The sequence below is a fragment of the Tyto alba genome, unplaced genomic scaffold (genome assembly GCF_018691265.1).
Source record: "Tyto alba isolate M040663 unplaced genomic scaffold, T.alba_DEE_v4.0 Super-Scaffold_46, whole genome shotgun sequence".
In the NCBI taxonomy this organism is placed as follows: Eukaryota; Metazoa; Chordata; class Aves; order Strigiformes; family Tytonidae; genus Tyto; species Tyto alba.
In genome coordinates, this window is record NW_024881322.1 from 7,068,133 (window position 1) to 7,082,832 (window position 14,700).

A 14,700-nucleotide genomic window follows, 5' to 3' on the forward strand; every position below is an offset into this window, starting at 1 on the left:
ATTTAGGGTCTGATGTAGACATGATTTTTTCCAGCAAAGGTGTTGTTTTTAATCTTCCTGCATATATGGGAATTAATAGGTAAACATTTAATCATATTTGTGCTGAAGTATTTGTGTATTCTCAAAATCCTTCAGTCTTCTTTTAAAATAGATATATTAAAATATCCTACATTTATCCTTAAGGTAAGACATTTTAAAATACAAGTTATATCATATTTTGCAGTTCATTTTGTACAGTTTTGGACATAGTACATAGTGCTTACTTGTTGCAGCTCTTGAGAAGATGTACAAAGCAGCTTTGCACTGGGCCAGTCTGTCTTGGACAGAATTTATTTAGTACTGTTTTATGGATTTTTTTTTTTTTTTTTGGCTATGAATGACATGAAAAGTACGTTACTAATACAGAAAGCATATGAAAATGAGCAAATTTTAAATGTATACAGTGCAAGTAACCTTTTTCCATAAAATAAGCTTCATGTATTTGTGTTTAATTCCAAGGATTTTGTGACTACGGTTACTCGTTTACTTGAAAGTCCTTCAACTTTTATTCGAGCAAAAGCTTTTCTGGTCCTGCTACACGTTTTAATTAATAACAGGGAGATGTTGCTACTCAGCTGTCAAGCAAGGTAAGGCAGTAATAGAAGAGAATTGTAGATGTAATGTTTATTTTCAAAGTTGTACCTGAAATACTTGAAAACGTGTGGTATTTCTGAGCCAGTATTTTAGGAATGAACTATTTTCTGTGTAATATGAATCCTTTTGTTCATGAGAATATCAAAAAGAGAGTGTTCGCTTTTGTCTGAGGTCATCAGATGATGGTTACTCAAAAGGGGAAACCGCTGTCTTACAGGGACAGTCTGTCTTCTAAAGGAACCTGTGGTCCCAGTGAGCATTAGCAAGGAGCAGATTTTCCTTTGGGTAGGGCAAAACACGTACTGCAACAGTGAGTTGTTGTTATGGTGGGAAAGCAAAATAAAAAGGTCTGTCGTACCTTCCTCATCTTGAGGTGTGGTATAATCCATAGTCTTTTCAATATATAGTCACACTTAAAGTAAAATAATATTTCTTGGCTTATATGTGTTGGAGTGATTTATATCCCCATGTGGCAGAGGGGTTGAAACTAGATCATCTTTAAGGTCCCTCCCAACACTAACCGTTCTATGGTTCTATGATATAATGACCACTGAATTCCTGTGACTTTTACATTAATACTTTATTTGTTTCTATATTTTAAAATACTGTGCAACAAATGACAGCTCTAATTTTATATTTGACTCACAGTGTAACAGTTATTTGAATTTTTGTGTCTTCTGATAGCACAAAGCCCACTCCCTTATCAGAAAAGAGGAAATTAGACTCTGTTAGAATGTAGATTATCCCCATATTTTGGGAGTGATTGGAGAAGTAAGATGGAAGAAATTTTATTTGGGATTTATATATTCTACTGTTTATTATGAAGAACAGCAAAATGTAGTGTAAGCTCAGTTTTTATGGTATTGGAATAAAGCAGGATTGGAACTGAAAGTGAAAAAGGATGAGGCTTGTGGATATATGTATATCTAACTACATTTAATGCAAATATAACTGTATATCTTATATGGATGTTTGAGAAGAATTAAGATGTATGCATTGGAGCTAAAGGGCTGGATTGGAAGGAGCAGGTGAGTTAAACCATGAAGCCATTGTGAGAGGACATCTTGTAGGGGGCTGTCATTATATACCCCTCCACTCACATACAAATCTGTAGATAACCTGATTTTTGTAGGTCACAGAGAATAAGTACTGAATCCAAGTTTTTTTGTCACGTGTATCTTCTGAGACTTCCAGAAATCTTTAATAGGTGATGAATTCTCCTTAGTGTAAAACGTCTCTAATGATTTCTAAGTGATTTTTTGAATGGTTACATTTCTAATGACTGATGCTATTCATACACTTGTTATAGCACATAGGACTGAGCTGTGTGTTTGGAGAAATGTCTGATAGAAGCCCTGTACCCTCACTTACAATTTGTTTATTTATACCTAAGGTATTATGTGAAAAAAAAGAACTTCAATAATTCTTATTAGCAGTTCGATCTCTCTTTTTTTTTTTTTTTTTTTTTTTTTTATAATACTTTCCAACAAGCAGTCTTTCTGAAGAGAATGTATTGTGAATTTGGGATTTTATTTTGTATTGTGAATTTTTGCATTATCCTGCCATTTTATGGTGATGCTCCAGACAGGTGGTTAGGAACCAATACATAATATGACACATTAGATAAAACAATAGGCAAGACTTATAGCAGCTTTATTGAACTGATAAACTGTTTTTATTAATTTTTTTATGCTTTATTCTTAATTGTTCTTCAGTGAACAGTGTATCTCTTGGCAGGATAGATGATCTAGACTAAAATCTTCCTCTTACATTCCGAAAGTAAGATGGCTACAGTAGAAAGAGAAAAGAAATGACTCATTATATGTGGAGACAGCTACTTTTATAATATCCTGAACTCTGGAAGAATTTTATTAAGTCTGGTAGAGATAATAGATATTCTTTGACTTATACTGTTGAATTCCTATTGTAGTATTTTAATTAAATGTCTCCAGTTCTGTGACACAGCTAGTGAAGACAGGAGACCTTTTAGGCTGAAATAGCACTTGTTTGCTTACAATATGCAAATGAATTTATTTTGCTAATCACCCTGAGTTTTCTAGTCTCCTTGTTTTCTCCATGATTCTCAAAGGCAGGCTACCTGTTAATGAAGGAAGGGATACAGCCTGAAAGTTTTGTTGAGACTTACAATTTCATCCTTTTCTGAACCAGTAGTAATTTCCAGTTAGTCTCACTGAGTAGTTCTTTCTCAATCCAAATGGTTTCAGAGATTTTCCTAGTTGAATAGAGACTGTCCTGAAGGTTGAACTTCCTTCCTAAGGAATTTATTTAAATCTCTTTTTCTACTGTCCACAGAGAAGTATGCTTGTGGAAAGAGGGTAGGATTCCTGACAGACTTCTGCAGTCTACAGAAGCCTAACTATGCACAAAAGCGTACCTTCTGCGCAAAGTCTTTCACTGTTATCTCTCCTCACCTCCCATATTTTTTTAAATTTTCAGATCTTGTATATGCCCTCAAAGGAAAAGCTTTACTTGGAGACCTATTACAATCTCACATCTAGCATAGTCTGGCCTTAAATGTCTAAGACTGGGCTATAAAAACAGCAAGAAAAAGAACACAAAAGCATCATTTTCAAATGGGTAAACATAGAAATGGAAGGCAGGAGGGAACGATTACACAAGTCAGCGATTTCAAGAAAAAAAATCCAAACAGCTGGTATCAAACTATAAAAAAAAAAAAAGAATGTAAACAGGGGAGAAGTACTTCTTACTAGCATGACCTGCTATCCAATGTTATACTTCTGTAAAATAAACAGTGTATCTATATGAAACATCCTTCAAAAATCTTCATCTTTTTTTGTTAGCAGACGTTGACTAGTAACAGGTCCTTGAATTGTTGGAGTAAATGGACTGTGTATGTGCTCAGAGCATGCAAGACTTTTTTTGGTTTCTCGGAGGTCTGTCATTCCCTGTGAATTTAGTGAACTGAAGGGAGAAATAGGGAGAAGTCTGATAGCAACAGACTTCCTGCTTTTAGGTTCAGTTATCTGGTGGCCACATGCATTTCTTTCTCCCTGTTGAGATGCTGGTAAAGTTGTAGCTGTACCTATATACATGTAAGCTGATTATAAGGATGTTGAGGGTAAATGTCACTGGCGTAGAAGGGAATTAAATGAATTCTAGAAAGCAATTCTCAGAGACCTTGAGAGGTTGCAGATTATACCCTTCTGATCCAGGTCAAGGTCTGTTTCCTTAAGAAATATTTTCTAATGATTGGTGGAAATTGGTGGCTATTCCATGACCTCTTTTTGACAGCTGTTCTAATTGTTAACTATTCTTAACACTCGAAAATGCTGCTTGTTTTTTCATTTAGATTTCAATTCTACAGGTTAAGCACAGAAAACAACGCAGCCTCTTTCTTTTTACAGTGACTTCTGTATATTTGAAGACCATGTTTTACCACGTCTCTGCTCAATCTTCTGAATTTTTAGTAAATCTTCTCTTTTTTCATGTTGATCATCTTTAGAAGTGAAGAGTTCTTATTCTTTTTAAGTAGTAGGCCTCATTCACATTCCTATTACTCAGGACTGTTGACTCTGCAGTTCTTCCTTTTTTACTCCACTCCTCACATCTTCTTTCAGAAAACTTTTGCTTTTTTGTGTAAAAGCTCACAGATGGCCATATCCTCCTTCTTTCTTCCACTGAACTTGGTGTTTGCATAGATGTCTTCCTTGCAGCTCTTCCTGACAACTCCAACTCCTTCTCCCAGCTTCCCCTTCTTAAATATGTTATCACAGAGGCACAGTCACCATTGCTAACTGGCTCAGCCTTGGCCAGAGCTGGGTCTGACTTGGAGCTGGGAGAGCTTCAAGAAGCTTCTCATAAATGGCCACCACTGTATCCCCCTCCCCCTCTACCAAAAACCCCACCACACACACAAACACAGCGTAGACAGGGTTCCAGCGTTGGTGGATAAGGGAAGACCAATTGATGTCCTCTCTGTGAACTTGGGCAAATCATTTGACATTGTCCTCCATGACATCCTTGTCTCTAAATTGGAGAGACATGGATTTGATGAAGGGACCACTTGGTGAATAAGGAATTGGCTGGATGGGCACATGGTCAATGTGGTCAATGACTCAGTGTCCAAGTGGAGAGCAGTGATGAGTGGCATTCCTCAGGGATCAGTGTTGGGACCAGTGCTGCTTAACATCTTTGTTGGCAGCATGGACTATGAGATGGAGCACACTGAGCAAATTTGGCAACACCACCAAGCTGCATGGTGCAGTCAACACACTGGAGGGAGGGGATGCCATCCAGAGGGACTTGGACAGACTGGAGAGGTGGGTCTGTATAAACCTCACGAAGTTCAGCAAGGCCAAGTGCGAGGTCCTGCACATGGGTCAGGGCGATCCTAAGCACAAATACAGGTTGGGCCATGAGTGGATTGAGAGGGACTTGGAGGTATTAGTGGATGGAAAACAGAATATGAGCCAGCAGTGTGTGCTCGCAGCCCAGAAAGCCAACTGTGTCCTGGGCTGCATCAAGAGAAGTGTGGGCAGCAGGTCGAGGGAGGGGATTCTGCCCCTCTGCTCTTGTGAGACCCCACCTGCAGTGCTGTGTCCAGCTCTGGGGACCCCCAACGTAAGAAGGACATGGATCTGCTTGAGCGAATCTAGAAGAGAGCCATGAAGATGATCACGGGGCTGAAGCACTTCCCTTATGAGGACAGGTTGAGAGAGTTGGGGTTGTTCAGCCTGGAGAAGAGAAGGCTCTGGGGAGGCCTTAGAGTGGCCGTCCAGTACCTAAAGAGGGCCTGCAGTAAGGCTGGAGAGGGACTTTTTACAAGGGCATGTAGTGCTAGGACAAGGGGTAATGGCTTTAAACCACAAGAGGGAAGGTTAAGGTGAGATCTAAGGCAGAAATTGTTCCCTGTGCGGGGGGTGAGGCGCTGGCCCAGGGTGCCCAGAGCAGCTGTGGGTGCCCCCTCCCTGGAAGGGCTCAAGGCCAGGTTGGACGGGGCTGGGAGCCCCCTGGGCTGGGGGAAAGGGGCCCTGCCCGGGGCAGGGGGGTGGGACTGGAGGGGGCTTTGAGGTCCTTTCCAAACCATTCAATGATTCTGTCATAATTTAGTGATGCGAAGGACAACAGGAAAAAAGAGAACTCATGAGTTTACATAGCTTTTGTGTCTTTCCCCTCTCAAAATAAATGAACATACTTCATATACTTCTTAAATGTGATTAATAGAAAATGATTTTAAAAAATGAAACCCCTTTCCCTCTCATCAATAAAATCACTCATATTGAAGTCTATTCAGCCTATTTTAAGTAAAACTTAAACAGATCTAAATGGATTTCCATATAGAATCACACAATTGTTAAATATGGAAGTGTTTTTGTAAAAAAAAAAAAAATCCATACAAACTCTGATCTTTTGTCATGTCTTTGTTCAAAGTTAAATACTTTTTAAGTAAAAATTACTTGGTTGTTTGCAAAGGCTAGAGAACTTCATACCATTTTAGTTTAAAATGTCAATTTTTTTTATTAGAGAAACTTAAAACCTTTTTAAGGAAAATTCTATTTGAAGCATAATGTCAGATTTTTAAGTAGTTATCTTCTACTAGACAAATCAGAATTCCTTGTAATTGAATACATTTTCCAGAGATTGAAAGAAAAATAAAAAATGTCCTCATAGTCTCTGGGAAGTACAGCTGAATGTGTTGCATCTGGGCTGCTGCAGAGGTTAAAGGTAGTTACTGGATTGGTCTTTTGAGTTACCTCTTTGTCTATGTAGCACAGTTCAGGAAGGATAAGATGAGTTGTAGTATTCCATAACAGTCATGAATTGTTTAGAGACCTGATCCTGCAAAATGCATTCTTTGGTAGTTTAAATCTCATTGAAGAAATTGGCTTTTTGATTGAAATAGATACTTCCTAGGATAAAACTTTGTGTTTGTGAGTCCTTCAGTTTTGTTATGTACACTTGAGGCAGCTAAAAGAAGTGATTTTTATACTTCTGTAACAGAGCATTGATTTTAAGAAGGGTGTGTAAAAACAAACAAACAAAAACACAACGAAAAAAAACCAAAACAAACAAAACCCCCAAACATATTGAAGTACATTTTTTAAATCGAGAGCATGAGTTTCACTCAGCAGTGACTGATGGCTTTTTGCACAGGACCCTGAGGGAGTTCGAATGTGAAACAAAGACGTCAATATTGTGCCCCTAAAGGGAAGTCTGGCCCTTCTGTCTATTCAGATGAGCATTTTAAAATATTGCCTGAAGCATTCTGTTACAGGTGTATCATTAAAGCAATCTCTTGTAAGTTAGCCAATGGGTAATAAATCAGTTACCATAGTTTACTATGAGAAATGTCATTCTGCAGAATGGCATAGCTACACAGCACTTATCAGTTAGAATGTAAGCATTGAGTTTGTCCTTTGAAAACTTGAACACCAGATTTCTAGAGAAAGGATATAAACTAGTTTGGAGTTTTTCCTCTTTAAATATGGCCATTCTAACTAGTGCTAACGTTTTGATAGGCTGTAGTATGATTTATGTAGTATAACTTTTCTTGACTGAAAGACTGATCTCTTGCTACAATGACTTAAATTATTCTTGCATTTGGAATTCTTACATGTTGAAAATTAATGTCTTTAGTCTTTTGCTCATATTGCACATATTGGTCATACATTTCAACATAAAGTGGATTTAAAATTAGTCTCTCTTAAGTCTGCAGAGGGATTCACTTACATTAGCATTATATATTCATTTAAACAAGTAGAGTAGCACTTACAGGAGCTTAAGGGTTTCTTTTCTCTTGTTCCTTGACTCAGTCATTTGTGTTATTTTTAAGATTGATTTATTTGAAACAAAAAGTCTAAAATTTCAACAAAATTACAGAGCCAAAGCTAATGTATCATCTTGAATGTAACCACAGATAGTAGAAATGTCTGGTTCAGTAATATTTTTGTGATAGTGTGATTTTTTTCTGATGAGATGTAATGTTTCGCACTTGCTTAAATGTAGGCTTGTGATGTATATTGAAAGAGACAGCAGAAAGACTACGCCAGGAAAAGAGCAGCAAGGCGGCAGTGAATACCTGTCAAAATGCCTGGATCTTCTCATCTATCACATCGTGCGGGAGCTGCCAGGAATTCTAGGTAAATTCAGTTAGTTAACTGAACAAATCTTACCTTTACTTATTCCCTTAAGAAGCAAGTATCTCTTTACATATACAGGTAGAAAGGCTGTGTTGTGCAGTTACGTAAAGTTTTCATGATACTGGCTTTGTTAAATTTTTTAGTTATGTCATAATTGGATATTTTTTATTGGAATGCATGATTTCCTATATTAATATTTCATATTTGTTGAATGATAAGCCCCATCAACTCAGTCAGGAATGAGGTCCAAATGTACCATAAATTTTATCAGTGTTCTAATGATACTCCAAACATTGAAAAAACTTAGAGCAAATTTGTCTCATAAAACACAGAGCTAGGAGAGATGAAACGGCATATTTGTAAGTACGTGTTAATTACTTACACTGAAACTTACATGTTGAGTATTTGCTTAAGGCAGTTTTTCTAAAAAATTTCGGCCTAGATACTTCAGTTGTTCTAGATGTCTGAAAGAGATTTGCTCATGCATAAGAAAAGACAGAAAGATTTTATCTGAGAAAGCATGAGTGCTACCTCAGCTCATCCCTTGTACTTAGGAATAAGGCCTAGAAGTTTCAGAAAATAGCTTTTGTGCCAAGGATATGCATGCGGACAGTTTTGCGAATATCTGTTCAAATTTCACTACTACTTGAGCCTTTGGAATGGTAAAAAGCTACTTTGAAATTTGTGCTGTTCGTATACGTTCAAACAGAAATTTGCTTGAGTATAACAAGCTGAAGTCCTGTCATCACTGAATATGCTCAAACTTGCTGTAGTGAGATGAGGTACTGGGGAAGCTGGGACTTGCAGGAGGAACAGTGAAAGGCATGCTGCATGCAAATAGGACAAAACCTGCAAACTGCAGGGCATAATTTGGACTCACTGGACAACAAGAGAAGAAACTGGAGTAGAAAGTAGTTTGGGAATCTGGGGAGACAGTCACAGTGATGAAACAGGATGAGAATTTTGGTCACTTGTACAAAAGTAATTGATAAAATCTTGAAAAATTAAGGAGTATCTGTTGGTGAGATTTGAACATAATGCTGATACTGAGTAAAAGAAATGTCACAGAAATTACTCTAGATGAGTAAGAATGGTAGGATTGTCTTTCCTGGAAAAAGCTGAGCTATATGTTATATGAGGAAAAATTAGGCTTTTATTTGAAAAAGTTAATTAAGAGTGAATGAAGGGAGAAAGGAAAGAAAGGAAGGAGGCGAGTTACGGAGGGAAGGGAAGAAGGAGGAGGGGAAGTGTGAGGAGCTAGGAGAGCGGAAGGGAAGAGAGGAGGGTAGGAAGGAAAGGAGTGGAGGAGAAGGGAGGGAACTGAGTAGAAGGAAGGGTGGAGAGGAGAAGGGATAGAGGGAGGGAAGGATGGAGGGAAGGAAAGAGGGAGAAGGAGAAAATACAAGATTAGTGGGCCTGTCTGAATCATCATCAGAATTCTTATTAAAACTTATAGTGGGTGAGATCTCCCACAGAATAGAGTAAGAAAAATAAATATGAAGACAAAAAAGGTAATGTTGTGAGTATTGAAGAAAAGAAAGGGACCAAAACCAACCTTGTTTGTGTATGCTTTGTCATTAAATGATAAAACATTTTTTCATAAAATTATTTTCTGATGAGGTGATACCTGATTTGTCTTTCATCTTCTCTACATTATCACTGGAATATTGAAAATGAAATGGTAGCACTGCAAAGGTCAGTAGACCTAAATGTCATGCTGCTATTTTAATAGAAACTTTACTTTCTATGACAATGCAAATTCTTGCCTTGCTGCAAATACATGACCCTGTTTTTCTAACTAAATATCAGGTTCATATACTGGCTATATTTCAGGATTTGGAAGTCTTAGACTATAACTATTTGAGATAGAAATTCACCTCCTACTGTCTGTATGTACTGTATGTAACTAATATGCTAGGCCCTGATGTTTCCTCAGAACCTGAAAGTACTATACATCAAATATATAGTTACTATCATTATAAGACATAATACATCGATTGCTTTAACATGTACTCTGCTGAGTTTTCTTACTACAGATGTAAAATTTCAATGCATTGTTGACAATGTATGTATCAAGCATAATTTTTACACCTTGTTTTCTTTTCCAAGCTAGATTTGTGTGTTGATTGTTTTTATTAAGATTAAGCAATCTGTCACTATTTGTCCTCATGTGTCAGAAGCTTTTTCTTTTTGTTGCTCTGAGTATGAAGAAGGAACATGTTCTGACTGAGGAGGTAAAAGCTATGGGCTTCTAAGAAAAGTAACCAGATTTGCAAACTGGAACAGTTAAAAGCAGTTTAGCTGTCGATTTAGAATTAATCCTAGCTGGCTTTTTTTTTTAATACACGTTTATGTAAGATCCTTACTCATCCCATCTTCCTCCACCAGATGTAGCTATAAACCAAATAGACTAACAAGTTCTAGAAATTGGCCTTAAAGATACACTTAATCAAATTAAATAAATTGTTAGTCTTGTGGATAATTTAAAAAGATTTTAGTTCTGTAGGTAAGAATGTAATTCTATTTCTGCATTTACAATATTTAACATATTTCTGGGAAGTAGATCTTAATTGCTTAGACTACGCTAAAAATTAAACCATATCTATTTATCAACTGCAAAATTAGTAAATGTAATGATTACATGGGCCTGAAAATGTTGGAAGAGAGTAGATTGATCAGGAAGTTGTATTTTTGTAATCACCGAGAGGTCTTGCTGAATTACAGTATTGTCAGTTATTCAAAACAAAAACATGTTGATGAAAAACCAAGATTTTGGTTTATGTATTTGGAGAGTTTTAGACAACGCTTTCTTGAGCAGTATATTATAGAATGAGTCAAATCTTTAAAGCCAGGTATTTTTACGACCTACTTCAGTGCCAGGCTCTGTCATTTCTGCTTATGTTGAAAACTGAACTCCATGGGAGCAGAAGAAAAGCATTGGTATTATTCAACATGAATAAACTCTGTGACTTGCTCTGAAAGGAAGGGCCTTTTCTGGCATGAAAATCGTATAAAATACCAAATCCCGTCCTTTATTTATTTAATGTCTATGTGACTTCCCTTTTACAGTTCTGTGCAGCTCTCTCATTAGGTAACAAAATATAGTAAGTGTTCTTTGAAGACACGTTTTGGCTTTTAATATTTTCAGGCTATAGGGACAGAATTTTTGTTCTTTGCATATGAGCCATGACACTTCTCATGCTGCTTCTGTTCTTTATCCCATGAAGAAGAGGTCTTGCTTTTCTGAGACAATAGTTAATGTAACACAAATTTAGCATAAGGTTCCTTGATTTTTACATGTTGCTTTTGAAGTTTGAAGTATAATTTTCATTAATGCAGTTAAAATTTTTTCCCCCTCATTGCTGCATCTGAGGGTTGTTATGGAGGCAACTAGGTTTTCTCATTGACCTGCTGTTACCTCTTTTATGAAAACATGAGAATTCCTGTTGGTTTAGGTTACTTGCATCACTGTTAAACTTCTGTATGAGAATGTGTAGGGGCATGGCTAGTGGAGAGATCTTTTGGAAATGCAGAGGGTGGAGGATGTTTGTTTCTTTCTTCTAGTTGTACTGTGTTGCAGGAAAAACATAGTGCTTGAGCGTTATGTCACCCACTAATCATGGTGAATTCAGCTCTTGGTCAGCTGGAAGTCATGAGAATTTTGCTTTTTATTTCGCTGGAAATAGAATTGCATCCATAGAATTTCAGGAGTATAATTCTATGCATATGTAACCACCTAAAGCCAGTGTAAATTCACCCTGCCAAGAAGGGTAATTTGATCTTTGCTTCTACACCTGCTGTATATTTCGATCCTTACTGTTTTGCCAGAGTTCACATTTGTGTGCCTGTCCCTGTAACCAGAGCAGGAAATTGGCCTGGCTGAACACTGAGCTGGGAAAGAAAAGTGCTGGATCAGCCTGATTGATCATGCAGTAACATAAACACTGCTTCCGGCAGGAGAGAGAAGATGGGATTCAACAGAAGATACTGGACAGAGATGTTTTAGATGTCATTTGCTGTTGTTTAGTAAAGCAATTCTGTTAGATCAATCTGAAAGTTTGTTTTCTGTAGGTGACATTATCACTGCTTTAACTAATGTCTCTGGACGTAAACACCCATCAACGGTTCAGGCCAAGCAGCTGAAGATGTGCCTTCCTATGATGCCTGTAGTGCTTCATCTTGTGGCATCACAGGTAGATTTTTTTTTACTCCCCCCCCTTGAAAACATGGTTAAATAAAGGATAAACTCTTGCAGTTTCCCAAAATCTGATTTCTAGTGATCACGATCAGATTGGATAAAACAGAACTTTTAATGGGTAGATATGTTGATGAGTATTCCAGCTATGTAACAGCATTAAAGATGTAAGCTTTAGTTTTAAACATCGTAAGACAACTCTAATGATAGAAGCAAATACATATTTTGTCCTTTTTTTTTTTTTTTAATATGGCTGTGAAATACATGTTTTATTTTTCTGGTCATAAGATAATGCATTTAATGTGATTTTTTTTTTCAACTTTTGCTAAATTCAAATAGGTATTTCGTCCCTGGATAGTCACAGAGGAGTTTCTTTTCAACTATGGGACCTTACTTGTGAGTGTAGCCATCTAAATTATATCTTGTTTACCAAATATACATATGCATAAAATTTGGGGAATTATTTTAGTGTAATAAAATTACATTACATTTATAAATTGGAGAGAGAACTTTATTCTGAATATAAAATTTAAGCTTTGATTATATTTAAAACTCCTTATATTATCAGAAAATATTATCTGTAGTAATCTGTTGGGTCAAAGGGAAAATATACTGTCCTGTGTTCAAGTATAGAGAAACTCTGCACATGTCTGATAAACTGAAACTTGCCTGCATGCTATATTTCAAGGTAGAAATATTTAGCTCTCAATTACACAGAATACTCTTTCTACAATTATATGCTAGTATTTTATGAGTAGAAAGATAAATTATAATGTAATCTATATTTAAGGTATTATCTTCTTTTACCACCTTTTGCTTTTTGCCAGTATTTTTGTTCACGAAAAGCTGTGGATTGTAAACTACAGAACTAAGATGTTTGTTTCACGTTAGCATCTGCAACCTACTTATGTCATTAGAAATAGAAAACTACCATTTTAGCTGTGCCATGGGATAGTATAGCAAAAGTGAAGTGTTACTGTTGTACTGTAATTTCCTCATATGAAAACAATTGTTTCTGCTAAATGAGAAAGAAAGTGGTTTTGAAGTCACATTTCAGACTTAAGCAAATACTTTTAAGTACGTGGGTTCATAAATGACAACTAAGTATTTACTTCCATAATAACATGAAGAAATGCATCACCAGAGACAGCTAGATTAAAGTTTACTGTTCAGATTCACTTCTCCTTTGGCTCTTGATTGCAAGAAAATGTGGTTTTAATTTAGCTCTACTAAAATATTTGTATAAAAATTATCATTAGAATGAAGAAAAAAATGTTAAGTCTGTACATGATGAATTAGAAAGCCTTCTATCTCTTTGGAGCATTTGTAACTAGGCAGTAGATTTATTAATGGTTTTGGATCAGCCTTCTAGAAGGTGAAATTTTTCTGTCAACAAGATAGGTACAGCAGACCAGGTACAAGGTGGGTTTTCTTTTGATGTTACTCCAACTTGCTTGAACTACTGACTGAGGAAGTCAGGCTAGTTATACTAGCACAGCTCTCCTCTCAGATCAAGATGATGATTACTTCCCGGAGTATTTCCTGCATCTTGTCCTTCTGTCTCCATTGAACAAGGCATTTCAGGAACTTACACTATTTCAACTTACACATGAGAAAGGGAGGGGAAGTAGTATATCTGAAAAATTAATATAAAATTTAAATCCATTTTATATAACTGTATTATGATATGACTAATATAATTATTTCTGGAGGAGTAACTATACATTCTGCCAGGCAACAGTCTACCCTGGAATTTTTTGTTTAGCAACATTTCCACTGACACCTATAAAAGGACATTTGATTATCAGCTTGTATTTTTTTGAAGTACTGTGCTATAACTGAGATCTCTAAGACTTTAGCAAGTTAGTCTCAGTTTTTTTTGTTTTTTTACTTTTTTTTTTTCCCCTGATGTATTCAAACATCTTACTCTTAACAAAAATAAAGTATTTGGAGTGGAAAGATGTGTGCTTGGTATCTGGGAGGGAGTAGTTATTTTCCTGTAACTGTTGTTCATTGAGAATTTTTTTTTCTTGCTGCTTTGAAGTTATTTCCATCATCACTGTAATTTTCAGTAGTGTTGTGCAAAGAAATTGAGAGGGAGACCGGACAGTCCTTTCATGTTTTCAGCTGTGAATAGAAATAAATGGAGGACATGCTCTGCCCCAAAGGCACAGCTAATAGTAGGCTCCTAGAGGAGTGCATAGGGCACAGACTCACCTGTAGCAGAATACACACACCATTCTCTCCATTGCTTAAAAAACCCTAGATAACGGGAGTTTTTCTATAAATACATCATCTTCTTGTGTTTCTAATATAAAATTAAGGAAATAATCATTAGTAGCCAGAATGATTTTTTGCACCAACTGTATTGATTTTTCTAAATTGGTCTTGAGACTGTGGTTAAGTATGAAACTATCTTAAATGAGAAAACAAAATAATTTACTCTCTTGCAAAACAAGTTAATTAGATAATAACTAGTCATTTTTTTTTATTCAAATGATCAGGAAAATAACTGATTTTTTTATAGAAGCAGTTGCTTTTTATGACTGCCTCTGAGATGCATTTAAATTATGAAATATATAATTAGTTTCTAACTATTTTCAATTAGAGAAGAATCCTTCAGATGTTTCTTTACATACTGAGAAAAGGATAACCCATGTAGACACTTCTACCAATTTAATATATAATAAAACTTTAACTGATAGTGAAATATAAAACAAGCATCATTTTCTTAATACTTTTCATCATATA

At 36.2% G+C, this 14,700-nt stretch overlaps 1 protein-coding gene across 3 annotated transcripts in view; it reads left to right on the forward strand.

The window, feature by feature from the left end:
- Positions 1–14,700, forward strand: part of ULK4 (unc-51 like kinase 4) — a 241,264-nt gene that overhangs the window by 74,351 nt on the left and 152,213 nt on the right. For all 3 annotated transcript variants that reach the window (XM_042806318.1, XM_042806319.1, XM_042806320.1), the window contains 4 exons: positions 499–626; positions 7,621–7,754; positions 11,826–11,947; positions 12,289–12,345. In XM_042806318.1, coding sequence (XP_042662252.1) covers positions 499–626; positions 7,621–7,754; positions 11,826–11,947; positions 12,289–12,345 — 441 coding nt within the window. The remainder of the gene's footprint in view (positions 1–498; positions 627–7,620; positions 7,755–11,825; positions 11,948–12,288; positions 12,346–14,700) is intronic.